The sequence below is a fragment of the Mobula birostris genome, chromosome X (genome assembly GCF_030028105.1).
Source record: "Mobula birostris isolate sMobBir1 chromosome X, sMobBir1.hap1, whole genome shotgun sequence".
Lineage (NCBI taxonomy): Eukaryota > Metazoa > Chordata > Chondrichthyes > Myliobatiformes > Myliobatidae > Mobula > Mobula birostris.
Window position 1 is genome coordinate 67,467,248 of NC_092402.1, and position 18,232 is coordinate 67,485,479.

Consider the following 18,232-nt stretch of genomic DNA (forward strand, 5'->3'; position numbering starts at 1 on the left):
AACAACAAAGAATGCTTAATCAAACAATATATTGACAATATTACTCAAATATTACTGAAATATTAAATACTCTACACTCCTCCTCTTTAGCTATAAACTCCAACTTAATACGGAATGCATCTCATATACATATATTTTTTACTCTTGTGGGATAATATCTTTCCTGACAAGAGTGGTCACTCTGCTTGCCAGGTGGGTCGATGTGTTGTCTCCAGATGACATCAGACGCAATCTCCACTGTGTAGGAGAGTGGTCTAGTTCTGTCCTTAATCTTTCCAATACCCACTTTTGATCACCTCTGTAGTCCCTCACCAGGACTGCTTGTACAGGAATGAAACATTGAACCTCCTTGTTTGAGGAGCCCTCAATTTGCCTCAGTTGTTTGTCCTGCACACTCCTCCTAAGATTGGTTTTGAGGAGATTCCAGTGTGAGTGCAAATGATGACCAGGAACAGCATAGCTGGTTGAGATGCTGGTTGTGGAGTGTGCTGCATTGTGATATGCAAGGAGGAAATTGACAAACTTCTGATTCAGTGTCAATGTAGTGTGTTCTTTAGACTCTGGACCAACTTTTCTGCCAAGCCATCTGTAGTTAGGTGGTACGGTGTAGATGTAATATGTCTTATTCCATTCATTTTCAGGAATGACTGAAACTGTTCCACAACAATCTGTGGCCCACTGTCATTGGCTAACTGTTCTAGAACACTTGCCCTTGAGGAGAGGCTTCTCAACGCATCAACAGAGTGCGAGGTTGTAGTGGAGGCTATTAGGAACACTCTAGATCGCCACTCTGTAGCTCTATCCACTACTACTAAGAAATTTGTGTCCATAAATAGTAAAGCAAAATCCATATGAATCCTCTGTCAGGGTAATTGAACACATTTATCTTTCCAATGTAGCCATTTCTGCTTTTTTAAAAATTTATGATTATTATCACCTAGTACTCACTGTTTATGAACCATGAATTTTGTCTGTTTACAGCTTTTCTTTAAACTTAACCATCCTTTTCTCCCCCTCCCGAAGAAAAAAGTGTGCTGCGCTTTTTAAAAATTCAAATGCCTCTTTCTCCCCTTCCAAAGAAAAAACATACTGCATTTTTTTAACTCTAATATCTTGCTCCGCTATAACACATAGTTAGTCCTTCTGGGTTTATTTTAAAACTTACTTGTCACCACTGTTATGTTTTGTAACTCCAAAACATAAATCTAATGGAAAGAAAACACAGGAGCCTAGGAGAACGTGTGTGCTTAGGTATGATGTGGTGGCAGAATGACATATACCATTCATATCCTTTTACATAAAACCCATAATGAATTATGTAAACAACAAAGAATGCTTAATCAAACAATATATTTACAATATTACTGAAATATTAAATACACAACAAACACTTGCCCAATGGGATGAGTATATCATAAACATGAGGAAGTCTGCAAATGCTGGAAATCCAAAGCAACACACACAAAATGCTGGCGGAACTCAGCAGGTCAGGCAGCATCTTTGGAACTGAATAAACAGTCGACATTTTGGGCAATAAACCTTAAGACCATCAGATATAGGAGCAGGATTAGGCCATTTGGCCCATTGAGTCTGCTCCACTATTTCATCTAGGCTGATCTAATTTTCCTCTCAACCACAATCTCCTGCCTTCTCCCCATATCCGTTCATATCCTGACTAAACAAGAAACTATCAACCTCTCCCTTAAATATACATAAAGACTGGTCTCCACAGTAGCCTGTGGCAAGAAATTCCAGAGATTTATGATTCTCTGGCTAATGAAGTTTCTCCTCATCTCCATTCTAAAAAGACGCCCCTCTACTCTGAGGCTGTGTCCTCTGGTCCAAGGCTCTCCCTCCATAGGAAACATCCTCTTTACATCTACTCTATCAAGGCCTTTCACCATTTGATAGGTTTCAATGAGGTCACTTTTTCTGAATTCCAGCAAATACAGAGCCATTAAACACTCCTCATATGACAAGCCATTCAATCCTGGAATTACTTGCGTGAACCTCCTTTGAACCCTCTCCAGTTTAAGCACAAAGGGGCCCAAAACTGTCTGGCCACTGGAAAGTTTCGCTTTTGGCAGACGGAGCAAGGTGCTCAACGAAGCAGTTCCCCAGTTTACAGTGGGTCTCACCAGTGTAGAGGAGACTGTATTGGGAGCACCAGACACAATAGCCTACCCCAGCAGATGTGCAGGTGAAATATTGCCTCACTTGGAAGGACTGTTTGGGGCCTTGAAAGGAGGTGAAGGAGGAGGTGAATGAGCAGGTGTAGCAGTTAGGCCACTTACAGGGAAAAGTGCCTGGAGGAAGATTCGTGGGGAGGGACGAAAAGATACCCAAATTCTGTTCACATTGTGTAGGGTTATGCAAGGCTCATAGCTTCAGGTTTATAGTTTCATGTAGCATGAGCTGAACAGTAAACAAGTAAAACATTGAATATTGCTTGAAAAATTGTAAATAAATCCTCGATACAAGGGATATGGGACTTAGTGTAGGGATTGGTAAGGATATGTCTCTGTCCTTTGGTCTGACAAGATGTTCAATGGGTGCCATTTCCGGTTCTAAACTAAATAGAGACCTTTACAGAGCTATGGTGTGGCTGTCCCAAGTCAGATTCTGACATTTCTCTGCTTGCTGCCTCAGTGAGGCCTCCGTCAGTCAGGGTTGACCGTGGATGTTGTGACCTAGCTGTCTAGATATGCAAGCCAGGGCAGTACAATATGGAGAGCAAACTGTTGCCCGTGTAGCAAGCTCACCCTCTCCACCCATCTGATGAACCCAAAGGAACTGCAGAGACCAATACAGTTTGGTACCAGCACCATCACAGAAGTTGCCAGTCAACATTGAACACAACGTAGGACTGCCTTAGGGTCTCCAGCTCCAGGCTTTCCCCTCAGGGTTTACTCCCAAAGCCTTCCCCATGAGAGGGTATAACCTCAAGGCAGCGGAGGTTTGAGATCAGAGTTTTCCTTCTCCTAGATGAGCTGCCAACCACGGCTGACAAGCCCCATCTGACTGAAGCAACTGGTCTTCAGGAGCCAGTAACCTGTCTTTGCCCCTTCTCCCGTCTGTAGAAATGGTTCAGCCGGGCTTAGTAGCTAAGCTATACGTGAAGGCCAGGAGCTGGACTTGGTTGTCAGAGGCTATTTGAGTCACACGCCACCGGGAGCACTTAATAGATAGTGGGAGCTTGTCCCCCTTACCATCCACGGCTCTCACAACCTTAAAGAAATAGGGCTTGCTGCTTTGGTTACTCAAGTTTATGTCCAAGGAACCTGAGGCAGAGAAAAGAGAAAAGATAAAAAACAACAAGGCCGAAGGGTGAAGTTACCTTTTGTCCTGGGGGCCCAGGTTGCAGAACGTTACAGTGTTGACTGGGTAATGTCGTCTGAAAAATATCCTGTGGATCATGAAAGAAAAGGATATGTTTAGAAAAGTGGAGAGTTTAGGGGTTTGTGTAGCTCCGTTTTCAAACTCTTCCATCAAGTCATCTTTATACAAACAAAGTGAACAAAGCTAGCATCATCTCCAACATAACATTTTGCTTCTAACAGCTTTCCAGACTTTAACATTATTTACCATCACTTTTTAAACAGATTTTGCTTTGGAAATGTATAGACTTTGTCAACTCCGCATATTTGCCTGAATCTCGCTGTAAATGTGAATCTCTAAGGATCTGGTTGAGAGCCTAAAACAGGTCAGCATGCATGAGCAGTGTTGTCTGAATGATGGATTCTCCTCAAGAAATTACCAGTAGGAAGTGAAGAACAGTAGTAAGCTGAACATGGATAATCGTTCAACAACAGAATCAACAAACTCATTCGTAAGGCCAGTGATGTTGTGGGGATGGAACTGGACTCTCTCTGACGGTGGTGTCTGAAAAGAGGATGCTGTCCAAGTTGCATGCCATCTTGGTCAATGTCTCCCATCCACTACATAATGTACTGGTTGGGCACAGGACTACATTCAGCCAGAGACTCATTCCACCAAGATGCAACACAGAGCGTCATAGGAAGTCATTCCTGCCTGTGGCCATCAAACTTTACAACTCCTCCCTTGGAGGGTCAGACACCCTGAGCCAATAGGCTGGTCCTGGACTTATTTCATAATTTACTGGCATAATTTACATATTACTATTTAATTATTTATGGTTCTATTACTATTTAATTATTTATGGTGCAACTGTAATGAAAACCAATTTCCCCCGGGATCAATAAAGTATGACTATGTGACTATGACTATTCATTTTTCAGTCCTGCAGTTCAAATAAAGAATTGCATTTTTAGTGCATTTTCAACAACCTCAGAACACCCCGAATGTGCTTTCTAGTCATGAAACAGCAATGGAGTATGCTTGCTGCTGTAATGCAGGAAAAACAGCAGCCAGTTTGTGCAAAGGAAGCACCCAAACACAATAGTTTGATTATGGCCAGATGATTAATTTCACTGATCCTGAGGAACAGGCATTGGCCCGTACAAAAGTTCAAAGTAAAACTTTATTATCAGAGTACATACATGTCACCACATACAACCCTGAGATTATTTTCCTTGCAGGCATACTTAGCAAATCCATAGAACAGCAACTATAAACAAGATCAATGAATAACAAGCTGTGCAAATGCGAATATAAGTAAATAGCAATAAATAACGAGAGAATGAAACAAGATAGAGTCCTTAAAGTGAGACAATTGGTTATGGAACATCTCAATAGAATTAGTGTAGTTATCCTCTTTTGTTCAAGTGCCTGATGGTTAAGCGGTAGAAACTGTTCTTGAACCTGGTGGTGTGAGTTCTGAGGCACTTGTACCTTCTACCTGATGGCAGCAGCGAGAAAAGAGCATGGCCTGGGTGGTGAGGATCTTTGATGATGGATGCTGCCTTTCTACGACAACATTTCATGTTGATGTGCTCAACGGTTATATCTTTTACACCCACCTAAGAGAGCAGACAGGGCCTCAGCTTAATTCCTCACTTGCAATATACAATCAAATGGTAAACTTGAAAGCTATGTTAAGTTGGCTTCTGGGGAAGGCCTTATTCCAGAAATAGACGGTGTTATTTCCCACACTGCAGCCTTTCCAAATTAATGAACTAAATGAGCCTGGGCCACTAAAAATTTGCAGCAGGATATTACAATAACTTATGCTTCTGGTAATACACTCTTGGCCTTACTTCCTTTGGCTGTCGGTTAGGGTGATGCCCTGCACTGAGACTTTGAAGTGGACCATGGTGGCAGTAGGCCGAGGCTTCATAACAAATGTCTGCATGGTTGCTTTGGCAACTGCCTGTGGGCCAGTGAGCGACTCTGTCTCCACTGAGTTGATATACAACACGTTGCAAGCTGAAAAGAGGAAACAAAGATTGAATTGTACAGCACAGCTGAAGAATTCCAAAGAGTAAAGAAATTACTAAACTGCTGCAAAGCAAGAAAGTCAGATCAGTGCTTTGATGAGACATTAACAACTGTTCCCCATGCTCATCAATCACTATGATTTAATCATAAGTCTATTAATGAAACTAAATTCCACATTAAATTTAAGAGGATATTTGTCTATTAATAAATAATCATTCAGCACAGATGAAATTCACATAACCCATCAGATCTAAACCAGATTTTTTGAAAGGGCTACCCAGTTAGTCTCACTCTTCTACTCTTTCCACATTTTACCTTCCCTGGGTTGACAGTTCAGTGGTAAAGTTATGGGATGAGCAGCCAGACATCTGGACCACTAACCCAGAGGCAGGAGTTCAAAGCCCATTATAGCATCGGGGGAAATTAAATACAAATAATTAGATTCAAAATGGTCTCAGTGCAACTACTGGATTGGACCCATTTTACTGACCAGATCTTCCTGGGAAGGAAATCCACCACCTAATCTGGTCAATATCTGACTCCAGATCTATCAATGAAGTTGACTATTAATTATTTTCTCAGATCAGGAGAGATTAGGGATGGAAGGTAAATGCTGGCACGACCAGCAATGACGATGTTGGGTGACTAAGAAAGAAGCCAAGCCCTCTTTTGGAAGCTCCTGTTGAATCTGCTTTCACCATTAACCTCAGGCTACATATTGTGGACCACAACACGTGCATGAAAAATCTCATCCTGTCCTACAGATCACTGTCAGCATGGATGCCATTCCACCCCACATTCCAAGGACTCAGCTCCTGGTCCTCACCTGCTCCCTGTTTAAGCAATTCAGCAGCGGTACTGGTGTTGCCAGGAACAATGCTCTCCTGGATTTCATCCATGGGATCTGCAAGAGAAAGGCAGAATGAATCAGGTAAGTTGTCAGTGAGAGCTGTGGTAGTCTGTAGAAAAAGTAAGTAAGAAAGGACAGGTGGGGTAGGAGAAATGATTGGAGAGGAGGGCGGGAAGTGGGATGAGGGAGAAGATAGGAAATAGGAGGGGAGGGAGGGGCATAAAGGGGTGGAAGAGCTAGGGAAGCAGGAGAGAGGGAGCAGAAAAGTGCGAAGAAAGGATAGGAGGAAAGGCAAGGGGAAGAGAGGAGAGGGAGGGAAAGCATAATGGAGGGGAGGGGAGAGAGTAGAGATAGAGAAGAAGGAGGTGGAAGGTGGGAGAGGAAGGGAAGGGAGCAGGAATGAGGGCCCCACTCCAACAAAACCCCTGTCCATAATCTGCAGTTATTTGAAACAAAAAATAAGCTTTTAAATAGGCCAAGCTTTGTTGTGAAAAGGTTCAAGAAGGATTGAATAAGCTTAAGTCCCTTGCTGAGGACAATTTGTAGGGGACTATGAGATAATGAAACCTGGTCATTGGGCAAATTAAGTTTATTTTTGGTCCAACAAAGGTAGATCCAGCTTGATCATAGATGGAAGAGTAGAGCAGTCAGTGGGAGTCACAGCTTTCTGGAGGGGTGGCAGTGAACTAGTCGAGGTCACCAATACAGTGCAAGCTAACCAACAAAGGAAGCAAGTGCCTGACCGAACAAGGCATGGCCTCAGACTTGGCATTTACTCCCTTCTGAGTGAGATTAAGTATCACTGGCAGCACGAAGGTTTCAAGGGATTAGCGAACAATGGGTGTTTGAAATTTAGCTCCGTTGATAGGGGCCTGCAATACTTCATTTCAGAAGGCAGTATAAAAGTACAAGGTCAAGTATATCCTGGTCTGAGTATTAAATATTCCAATCCATCATTCTCAAGCCAAAGTAGTGCAGGAATTGGGACCTAATCCTGACAAGCTGGTAGGCAGGAAAAGATTACTGATGGGAATTCTGCTCCTGGAATGCCATTCCATAACAAGGCTGATCCTATGCCAACTATATTTTCAACCCAATCTCCAAATCTGCTGATTTCCTTAGTATCCAAAATTACTCATGCCAGCCTTTAAGATGTTCAATAACTGAGCAACACAGTCCTCTGGGGAGAAACCCTCAGATATTCACACCCCTCTGAATGTTTACATTTTTCCTAATCTGTCAGAAATGCCTAATCCCTTATTCTGATTATCCTTCCAGTTAATCTCACCTCTCAACTGCAATGAACATCCTCAAGCTTCCCTAATGGGATAAGCCCCTCATTCCCAGAGGAATATCTTTGCTCTGGGCTGTCGTTGAGTCTTCTACATCTAGTGTCAGATTCAGAGGAAAAGGCCCAAGAGGGAGCATCTCCCACAGCAGCCCCTCTCCTGCTTGCTCAGTTGGGTTACCAATTGTGAAATAACTCAGAACCAGAATAATATGTGAAAAAGAAATAGGAGCACCACCTACCCCCGATCCAGGCTTTTAGCCAAGTTTTATTTCCCAGTCCCTTTCACACACATGTCCAGAATCTGGAATGCCATGTGTCAGGGCAGCTTCATGATTCGGAAGCACTTCTGATTTTGACCATACAAAATGTATTTCAAGGTTGGTACCTTTATCCGGAATCTTCAACTTGTAAGGCAGGGAGATGGGTGTAATAGAGTGCTGATACACCAGAGCTGACAGGCTTCCTGTGGGAGATCCAAACACAAAGGCCAGTTAGTTCTTTAACACAAGTATCTGCAGGGTCATTTAAAATAAACAGCTTTCTCACAGCAGCTCAATATATCACCAAAACATCTAAAGACCAGCACAGGGGGTCTTCAGTACAGTCTCTTATAGATTCAGTGGAAAGCTCAAGGAATGTTCTTCAACAGAAGAGTGACTAGAGATGGAATGTGACCCCTCAGGAGGTGGCTGAAGCAAACAGCATACAGATATTTATGAGGGAGCTAAATAAACACTTGAGAGGAAAAAGGAATAGCATTATATGTAGATAAGGAAAGAGGAAGGGAGGCGGAATAAAGCTCAATTAGAGCTTGAGCACAGATATAGACGACATAACTGAAGGCATAACATTCAGGGTATGGGAGGAGCACCACTGAGGGAGTGTTACACTGTGAAGGGGTGGTACTGAAGTAGTGCTGTGGTAAGTGAGAGGCAGTATGAAGGGAATGATGCACGGTGGGAGGGGTGCTGAGGGTGGGTCACACTGTGGGAGGGTCACACTATGGGAGGGGTGGTACTGAGGGAGAGTCACACTGCGGGAGGGGTGGTACTGAGGGAGAGTCACACTGCGGGAGGGGTGGTACTGAGGGAGGGTCACACTGCGGGAGGGGTGGTACTGAGGGAGGGTCACACTGCGGGAGGGGTGTTACTGAGGGAGGGTCACACTATGGGAGGGGTGGTACTGAGGGAGGGTCACACTGTGGGAGGGGTGGTACTGAGGGAGGGTCACACTGCGGGAGGGGTGGTACCAACCAAGGAAATACTGAACTGTTGGAGGGAGAGTGCTGAGGGACTCACTGTTGGTGGGAAGACATTGAAAGAGTGCTGCACTGCTTGACAGGCAATGTTGTCACACTGTGTTGGAGACACCATCTTTCAGATAAGATGATAAACAAAGGCCAAGTCTGTTGTCTCGGATGGGTAGAAAAATTCCTGTAGCCACTGGTCACAAGGGTGAATGACCAGAGATATATGAGTGAGAGAGAGAAATGAATCCATTTGTTAATTTATTGGCAAGACGAGGAGTCATTGTATGATGGGACTGAACAGATTGTGCTGATCATGTTCCTAGACAATCTGCAGACTGTGAACAGGAACAGGTTTTGGGCTATTAGTGTGAGCTTAAAACCTGCCATTTTAATAAACATACCAAAGTGCGGTTCATTCTGACAGCCCTTGATCTTCACTCCCTTCGGGCCTGTTTCAACAAGAAAATGCCTGACGAGCAGTTCATTTGGGTCACCTGTGGTAACAATGCAGAGAGACAGGACACAGAGGTCAATATAGCTGAGGGAAGACATTCACTCCTTCTAATTCATCCTCACCCAGAGAATTTAGGCTTCTCAAAACCAAAATACTCCACGTTTTACATCCAAACATGGAAATTGGCTGGCTCAGAACAGCTCTGGGAAGCACAATATTATCTACATTTTTGCCAGACAACAGGATTTCATCCCAGCCTCAGCTCCCAAAATTATCACTGGGGCTCTTCCACTTGGCATTTCTATTTCCGAGTCAATTTGACCAAATTTTGGAGTCGGTTTTTGTGAGAAAAGGGACTGGGTTTTGGCCTACAATCAGACTCCACATCCCCAACCTGATGCCAAACTGCACAATGCCAGCAATAGCAGGTGAGGTGTGCCTCATTTAGGAAAGGAGGGATTCTCTGTGATAGAAAGACCAGTTGGAACACAGGTGAGGTGTTAACTCCTTTCTGAGGAAGAGGTAAATTGTATTCCAATTAAACTCATTTAAATCTATGTGCTGCACATTTGCTCATCGGGGCCCCACCACATAGCTGACCCACTGGGAAGCATAGCTCTGTGCTCATAGCAGCCAGTCAGAGGCTGGGTATCCTGTGGTAAGTGACTCACCACCTAACACCCAAAGTCTTTCCATCATCGAGAAAGTGCAAGTCAGGAGTGTGATGGGACACTCTCCATTTGCCTGGCTGATGTAGCTCCAACAACTCCCAAGAAGCTCAACATCATTCAAGACAAAGCAGCCACTCAACTGGCACTCTATCCACCACCCTAAACGTTCCTTCCTTTCAGCACCAGCACACAGTGGCTACTATGCTATGACATGCACAGCAGTTACTTGTGCAGGTAACTCTGACAGCACCTCCCAAACCCATGACCTCTACCACTGTGAAAGACAAGGAGAGTGGGTGCAGGGGAACACCACTACCTGCAGGTTTCCCTCTGAGTCACAGACTATCCTGAATTGGAAATATATTGCTGACCATTCAGCATCACTGGATCTGAATCCTGGAAATCCCTGCCCTAGTACTGTTAGGGTATCTTCACTAGAAGGACTGCACCACTCCCTTCTCAAGGTCAGTTAGAGATGGACTGTAAATGCTGGACTGGACAATGATGCCCATGTTCCAAAAGTGAATACAAAATTGTAGAGGAATAACCATGTGTAAGCTGACAAAGAGGATGCATTCAATCTGGAAGTTCTCAAAGTTCAAACTTCAAAGTAAATTTATTATCAAAGTACTTGGCTGTTTGAATGAACCTCAAAACTGGAAATTTAGCTCTTGGCTTCAGACTTGATCTGTGCCACTCACTGCACACGAAACACACCCAAAACATTAGCACCCCAAACCAAGACCTCACTGGCCTTCTGCAACCTACCTTTAGTGCTGTGGGAACTGAAGTTAGCTGGAGGCGTCACCACTTTGAGGGCAAGGCCATAGGCCCCCTGAAATGAATTGCTGTCCCGAATCAGGAAAGAGCCAGGCTCCCGGTCTTTCAGAAGGGCAATGGCTGCAATTGGAAGCAGGTGAATAAGAAGATGTTTGCATTCCTTTTGTACAAAGTTATTTAAATTTCTACATTACCAGCATCAGCTGTGGTCAGTCTACAATGATCTGTTCAGACCAGTCACAAAGCCGCCCTGGGTCACATCCCACTCACTGCCCCCTCAGGACAAGAGTGAAACAGAGTAACCAGAGGGGAGTGGAAGAGAGTGGATGGAGGAGATAGGAAAGGAAGGCAGGAGAGCTTAGACAGGAACAGGATACTGAATCAGAGGAGAATAGAATGCAGCATATTAGATTGGAGCACAGAGGACTGGGGTGGACTGCTCAAGAACCTGCCTTGTCCAGTTCCACTGAAGTAAATGGAACAAGAACCGGGCACGTTTGCCAACAGGCCACCTGGTGTCTGAGTGATATGCCATCCTTCCTACTTTACTTGGATGTTTTCTTTGTGTCACTAGCCTTGATAAAATTGAGGGAGAGAGGGCTGTGCTGGAGAAAGAATGCTGGAGAAACCATTGCACATCCTCCTCTGAACTCCTCCCTTTGTGATCAGTCTGCAGGCTGGTTTAGAATAGGTTAAAAATATTGACATGACTTTCATTGTTATCTATGGCACTGTGTCCAGAATGGTTTTTCCCATCTCCATGACAACACAAGCTAAATAGTCCGTTCCCACCAGGCTATTTTTGAAAGAAAAGACCTTGGTGTCAGAACAACAGGAAGTTGCTGCCGAGCTCTACTTGAAATTTAATGAAAAGACTACTTCAGGTTGCTGAGCTGGGTTAAGTTGTTATTTATGGAGAAAAGCAATATCCCAAAATGCTCACTCAACAGAGGAGGTCACCCATATGTAGCACCCATGACAGGCAAAAGGCACACAGTGCAGGTCATGATATCATACTAGCATTTAGTACTTGATTTAAGTGTAATTTCTGTGCAAGGTTCCTTGTGAAGTCTGCACTGTATAAAAAGAATCAACCACAGTGGTAGAGCCACTGCCTCACAGTTCCAGAGTCACATTTGATCCCAACTTCCAGTGTGGTCAGTGTGGAGTTTGTATCTTCTCTATGTGACCCCTGGTTGCTCTGGTTTCCTCCCATATCCCAAACATGTGGGGTTGTCAGGTTAATTGCTTATTGCACATGTCCCTAGTGTATGGGCGAGGGGAAGAATCTGAACGGGGGTTGGAGGTGGATGGACACAAGTCTACCAGCACTGGTGAGGTGGTGTTAAGTATAAGCTAGACAGGGTAATGATGACAGATTATCTTTCCTGAAGGATTTTAGGGAACCAGTTATTTTATTTTACATTAATAGTCAGTTTCAGGATGATAGTTATTGAAACTATACTTCTTTTAAAGCTTCAGGTTAGGGTACCTAGGTGGGCCTTGAATTCGTGCTTCCAGATTTTGTATTTAGGTGAATGTAATCCCTAATCATTACACAACCATACTCTATGGGTTAAATGCCTCCAAACTCTGTCTTTCAAGGACCAGGACCTGCCACTGGAACATAGAGTTCCAACCTTTCTCTCACCACTCCAGTAACATTGGGCAAGAACTTACAGGAGGACTGAGTGGGAATGTCTGAGTCTCTGTAAATTGTATTGCCAAATATATAATAGAATGAGAGATCTGCCATTAAAGTTCACCTTGGTCCCTGGAGATGTTTGGCTTATACCAAAACTTAGATGTGTCTTGGACAAACTTGGCACTGATATGGCTTTCCTGATATCCATCTGCAAGAAAAAAAGGCAAAGGTTCAACATGTTGAAATAGAGTAGTCCCCTCTGTTCAGACCCCAGAAGACAGGGAGGGACAAAGAGACAAACCAAAGGAACATTTCAGCCCGGCATGCCGAGGAGAAATCAGCAATCACCCCTGATTTCTACTTCCTCTACTGCCTGAAGTCACAGGGTTGGCACTTAGCACTTACATGGTTTTGGCTGGCTGAGTCTCCTCTAGGGCTGAACTTTATCTCATGTCAAATTCTGGAGATCTCAAAGATACTTAGGGTTGGAAGGAAGGGGAAATGGGATTTGTCTTGGGTAGGAGGAACAGAAGATTCAGCATGGGACAGTCTGGCCCTTCTGACTTGAAGAAAAAATTCAACTTGGCCCTGCACTAACATAGCCCACACGGAACACGCTTCAGTTCACTCATACACTTTGGCAAAGCCATGCAAGGCTGATGCAAGCCAGTCCAGGATAAAATGTACCCCTACTTTTAGGTTGCCTATTGTCTAAGTCTGGGTGGCAGGGTGGAGATGTGACTCTACCAAAGGAGGTGCTCCTTCCCTCCACTAAGCACCTGCTTAGCCCCCCTGATCAGGGTCATGTGAAGCCATGGGAGCAGGTGGTGGATGGTCGTATGAGCAGTTGGTGCATATCACAAGTCCTGGTTATGCAACTACTGACACTAGGCACACAATCTCTGAAGAGTATTGATAATGGCTGGAGGTCACCCGTCTTGTAAAGACACTGCCCAGAAGGCGGCAATGTCAAATCACTTCTGTAGAAACTTCGACAAGAACAATCATGATCATGGAAAGCCCATGATCACTTACATGATGATGATGATGATTATGTGCGTGCAGCAGATAATGTTGCTGCCTCATGTCTCCAGTAGTCCAGGTTCAATCCTGACCCTGGATGTTGTCTGTGTGGAATTTACACATTCTTGCCGTGTGGTTTGATGCTATGGTTACGTTCCATATCCCCAAAACGTGGGTTGATTGGCCACTGCAAGTTACCCCAGTGTGTGGGTGAGTGGTAGAATCTGGAGGGAGTTGATGGGAGTGTGAGAGAGAATTGGTTACATGGAGATATGTCAGGGAATGGGTATCTGAGAACTAGTGTACACTTGAACGACTAACTAAATCCTTTTGTGCTGTTAAGAAATAGAAAAGCAGAAACTGTTGATGTGTGTGAAGAGGCAACAGTGGGTTCACACTTACTAAGCAGTGGGATCAGGCAGCAGCTGATGGAACTTGGACTACATTGGGCAGGGTTCGCATGATTAATGCTCACTTGGCCAGACTCTTGGACGTTGCCAGGACCAAGAGGTGTTTCATGGTTCCTGAAAATTCCAGGTTTGACCCTGAGTCTTGATAAAATCACCAAGGACATTGCTGCTGTTTTAAGTCACAAGATCTGCCCACCTCCATGTTCTGGTTGGTGTCAGGGGTGTGACAGGTCAGTTCCTAGACCCTATCTAACACGTCTAAAACAAGGGGTCACAGTCTCAAAGTAAAGTGTCAGCCAGAGGGTGGTGAATCTGTGGAATTCTCTGCCTAAAAGAGCTATGGAGGTTCGAATGCTAATTTACTGAAGACCAATAGATTTTTGGATCTTCTGGGATTCAAGAAATGTAGGGCCAGTGAAGGAAAATGGTTCTGAGGTAGGAGATCAGGAACGATCTTACTGAATGGTAAACAGACACAAGGGGCTGAATAGCCTAATGCTGCTCCTGTTTCCATTGCAATTTCATCCCCAAGAAAATGGTATCAGTCTAAGCTTCTGACCTGTGACCTTTTAGATCAAGGAACTTGTGAGAAAAAAGTAACCCAAAAGTGGCCACTTACCTGTTAATGAATGCATCGGGAAGTCCAAAGTGGTTGGGGAGAAGGTCACATGGTGTGTAGTGCCTTCATTAGGGGTTTGTGCACCTCTGTGTGTGATTGAGAAGGACCTTTCATTAGCTGGTCCATGGCTGGCAGACATCCGCCGTTTCTCTGGTAAAGGTGGTTGCTGTGGGTACATCGAGCCGCCTGATTGGTAGGTGAATACTTCTGAAGGAGAGGTAGGAGCACTGTAGGGAGTCACAACTGGGAAGCCAGGGGTTGGAGGTGCCTGGGAATCCAGACTTCCTTGGCATGACTGTGGGGCTGCTGCGTCCAGACTCAACAGCTGGTGTTGTGTGCTGATAAAGCAAGGGTTGCTCGTGGTGCCGTTCGATTGTTGCCTGACCATGGGTGAACTTGGCGATGTAATCGAGTTGGAGTGGTCAGAGGTCGTCTCCGGTAAACACCCCTTCATGACTGGGCTGCAGGGCGGCAGTGAACGAGTGGAACCATCTTTATTTTGGTTTGGACTTCGTTGTGTGTCATTGGTCAATGACTGATGAGTACTCCCCAGGTCACTAGACACTGTGTGGGTCTCAATGCCATTTACCTGCTGGTTAGCTGGACTGCTAGAGCTCTTGTTTCTTTGACAGCTGTTTCCTGGCTCAGGAGGGGCAGTGGTGGGGGGCACACTTGCCTCTGGTCTGGGTAGGGATGCCTGCTTTTGTCCAGTAACCAGAGGGGTCTGCATGGATGTTGTGGGGCTGCCGTCTGTCGCCGTACTGCTGATAGTAACATAAAAGTGAAAAAGGTTATGGCATCAGCAACATAAAGAATTAGGATACAGAAGCTCAGTTATTTGCCACTTGTGGCTAAGTGCCCAACACAGCAGTGGCTGTGTGTTGGCCTTACTTCCAAATGCATCAAGTCCAATGAAACCAAATATTATTAAGGCAGCATAATGTACAGTGATAACCAGAGCACAAGCAAGGATAAACTTCTAATGCAAATATTACAAAAATGCCTCTGTCAAAGGGAAATGGTGGTTCTTGAAGCTAGTCGTGTGGGACTTCAGGTTTCTGTACCTCCTGTCCGAAGGTAGCTGGGGCAAGATAGATGGCCCAGATGGTAGCCAGCCTGAAGTTCAGAGAATCAGAGGGCAAGGTTGTGAAAAATAGTCTCTAGCTTCTTGGGAACTCAATCTGGGTTGGGGTGGTCAGACCTCAGAATTATGGGATAACCTACATATTAACAATTGTGATGTTATTATTGTATGTTTCAGGAAAAGACAGTTTATTGTCATGAGATTTTACATTTAAAGATAACTATAGATAAGGTAATTTTAATAATATGTTGGAAGTCCACCGTGGCAATTATGTGTGGTGCTTTCACTGGGAGCCTGTGTACTTCTTCAGATGAGTGAGAAGGATCTTGCGCTGGACAATCTATTTTTTTCAAACTTCCAGTAAAAGGAGATGGCTAAGGGGTGTACAGAAACTTGGATTCCCTGCAAAGAGCATGTGGGGAAGGACCACAGTCTGGACATTGAGGGGCTGGGTCATAGAAACATAGAAAATAGGTGCAGGAGTAGGCCATTCGGCCCTTCGAGCCTGCATCGCCATTCAGTATGATCATGGCTGATCATCCAACTCAGAACCCTGTACCTGCCTTCCCCCATACCCCCTGATCCCTTTAGCCACAAGGGCCATATCTAACTCCCTCTTAAATATAGCCAATGAACTGGCCTCAACTGTTTCCTGTGGCAGAGAATTCCACAGATTCACCATTCTCTGTGTGAAGAAGTTTTTCCTAATCTCAGTCCTAAAAGGCTTCCCCTTTATCCTCAAACTGTGACCCCTCGTTCTGGACTTCTCCAACATCGGGAACAAGCTTCCTGCATCTAGCCTGTCCAATCCCTTTAGGATCTTATACGTTTCAATCAGATCCCCCCTCAATCTTCTAAATTCCAACAAGTACAAGCCTAGTTCATCCAGTCTTTCTTCATATGAAAGTCCTGCCATCCCAGGAATCAATCTGGTGAACCTTCTTTGTACTCCCTCTATGGCAAGGATGTCTTTCCTCAGATTAGGGGACCAAAACTGCACACAATACTCCAGGTGTGGTCTCACTAAGGCCTTGTACAACTGCAGTAGTACCTCCCTGCTCCTGTACTCAAATCCTCTCGCTATAAATGCCAGCATACCATTCGCCTTTTTCACCGCCTGCTGTACCTGCATGCCCACTTTCAATGACTGGTGTATAATGACACCCAGGTCTCGTTGCACCTCCCCTTTTCCTAATCGGCCACCATTCAGATAATAATCTGTTTTCCTATTTTTGCCACCAAAGTGGATAACCTCACATTTATCCACATTAAATTGCATCTGCCATGAATTTGCCCACTCACCCAACCTATCCAAGTCACCCTGCATCCTCTTAGCATCCTCCTCACAGCTAACACTGCCGCCCAGCTTCGTGTCATCCGCAAACTTGGAGATGCTGCATTTAATTCCCTCATCCAAGTCATTAATATATATTGTAAACAACTGGGGTCCCAGCACTGAGCCTTGCGGTACCCCACTAGTCACCGCCTGCCATTCTGAAAAGGTCCCGTTTATTCCCACTCTTTGCTTCCTGTCTGCTAACCAATTCTCCACCCACACCAATACCTTACCCCCAATACCGTGTGCTTTAAGTTTGCACACTAATCTCCTGTGTGGGACCTTGTCAAAAGCCTTCTGAAAATCCAAATATACCACATCCACTGGTTCTCCCCTATCCACTCTACTAGTTACATCCTCAAAAAATATGTAAAAGCTGCTCAAATACTTCACAGGTACATTTTTTAAGCAGGAAAGATGATTGGCAATATATTGGATTGATGATATAATTATTATATTTACTGTATATACATTCTAAATGAAGTATAATTCTGAAATTTTTAAAAAATCTGCCTTTTCTACATGAGCAGTGGTTGCTGTGGGCAGGGCAAACTGCCTTCTTGGTAGGTGAACGCTTCAGGAGAGATTCAGTTTCATTGGGTCTTCTGGTTTATTTGTGGACCATCAGTACAATAGAAAATGGAGTAAAAAGTGTAGTACTGAGTTCCACACATGGGGAACTTCTAGTCACTGTGTAGTGAGCAACCTTAATACAGTCAACAGAGGGGTACAACATATGATAAGAGGGAGGGGATAAGAAGGGGACAGAGAGGGAGAGAGGTTTGCAAACAGGGCAGCATAGCTAATAGAGCCACTGCCTCACAGCTCTAGCAACCCGGGTTCAATCCTGACCTCATGAGCTGTCTGTGTGGAGTTCGCACATTCTCCCTGAAACTCTGTGGGTTTTCCATGGGTGTTTGGTTTTCACCCACATCCCAAAAAACGTGCAGGTTGGTGGATTAATTGGCCATTGTAAATCAAGTCAGGTGGGACAGAGAGGTAAATCTAGGGGGTGGGGTTGATTGGCACCTGGGGCAAATAGAATAGGATTAGTGCAGTGAAGTATAAATGGGTCAGTATGGACTTGATGGGTTTAAGGGCCTATTTCAGTGCTCTGTCTCTCCATGACACCTGCCTGTGAAGGTTTTGCTATGATAACCTTCTCATACATATGGGCCCTATGCTGACAATTCTCACAGAGGACTCAAGTGGTGGGTTCATGATGCTTGCAGAATTTACCGCTGATCAAGCCATCACATTTGAATGGGATGGAGGCAAGTGAACAGTCTCCCCACCTGAACAACCAGGCAACCAGGGTGAGAGTGTGTGTGTGTGTGTGTGTGTGTAGATCAGAATCAATGCAGCAAATATCAGTGGGATCTGTGAATTGCAGTGGTAGGATTAAAAAGTTCTTCTGCAGGCACTCCAGAAGCAGCCACCTAAACTCCGATGCTTCCTCCAA

At 44.6% G+C, this 18,232-nt stretch overlaps 1 protein-coding gene across 6 annotated transcripts in view; it reads right to left on the reverse strand.

Annotated features, from left to right (window-relative positions):
- Positions 1-18,232, reverse strand: part of LOC140191925 (tensin-2-like) — a 262,781-nt gene that overhangs the window by 10,815 nt on the left and 233,734 nt on the right. For 4 of the 6 annotated variants that reach the window (XM_072249806.1, XM_072249808.1, XM_072249807.1 and 1 more), the window contains 8 exons: positions 14,351-15,114; positions 12,420-12,506; positions 10,642-10,773; positions 9,150-9,242; positions 7,885-7,962; positions 6,185-6,262; positions 5,178-5,346; positions 3,338-3,406 (listed from right to left, as the gene is read on the reverse strand). In XM_072249806.1, coding sequence (XP_072105907.1) covers positions 3,338-3,406; positions 5,178-5,346; positions 6,185-6,262; positions 7,885-7,962; positions 9,150-9,242; positions 10,642-10,773; positions 12,420-12,506; positions 14,351-15,114 — 1,470 coding nt within the window. The remainder of the gene's footprint in view (positions 1-3,337; positions 3,407-5,177; positions 5,347-6,184; positions 6,263-7,884; positions 7,963-9,149; positions 9,243-10,641; positions 10,774-12,419; positions 12,507-14,350; positions 15,115-18,232) is intronic. The other 2 variants (XM_072249805.1, XR_011883961.1) reach the window with 2 other exon arrangements.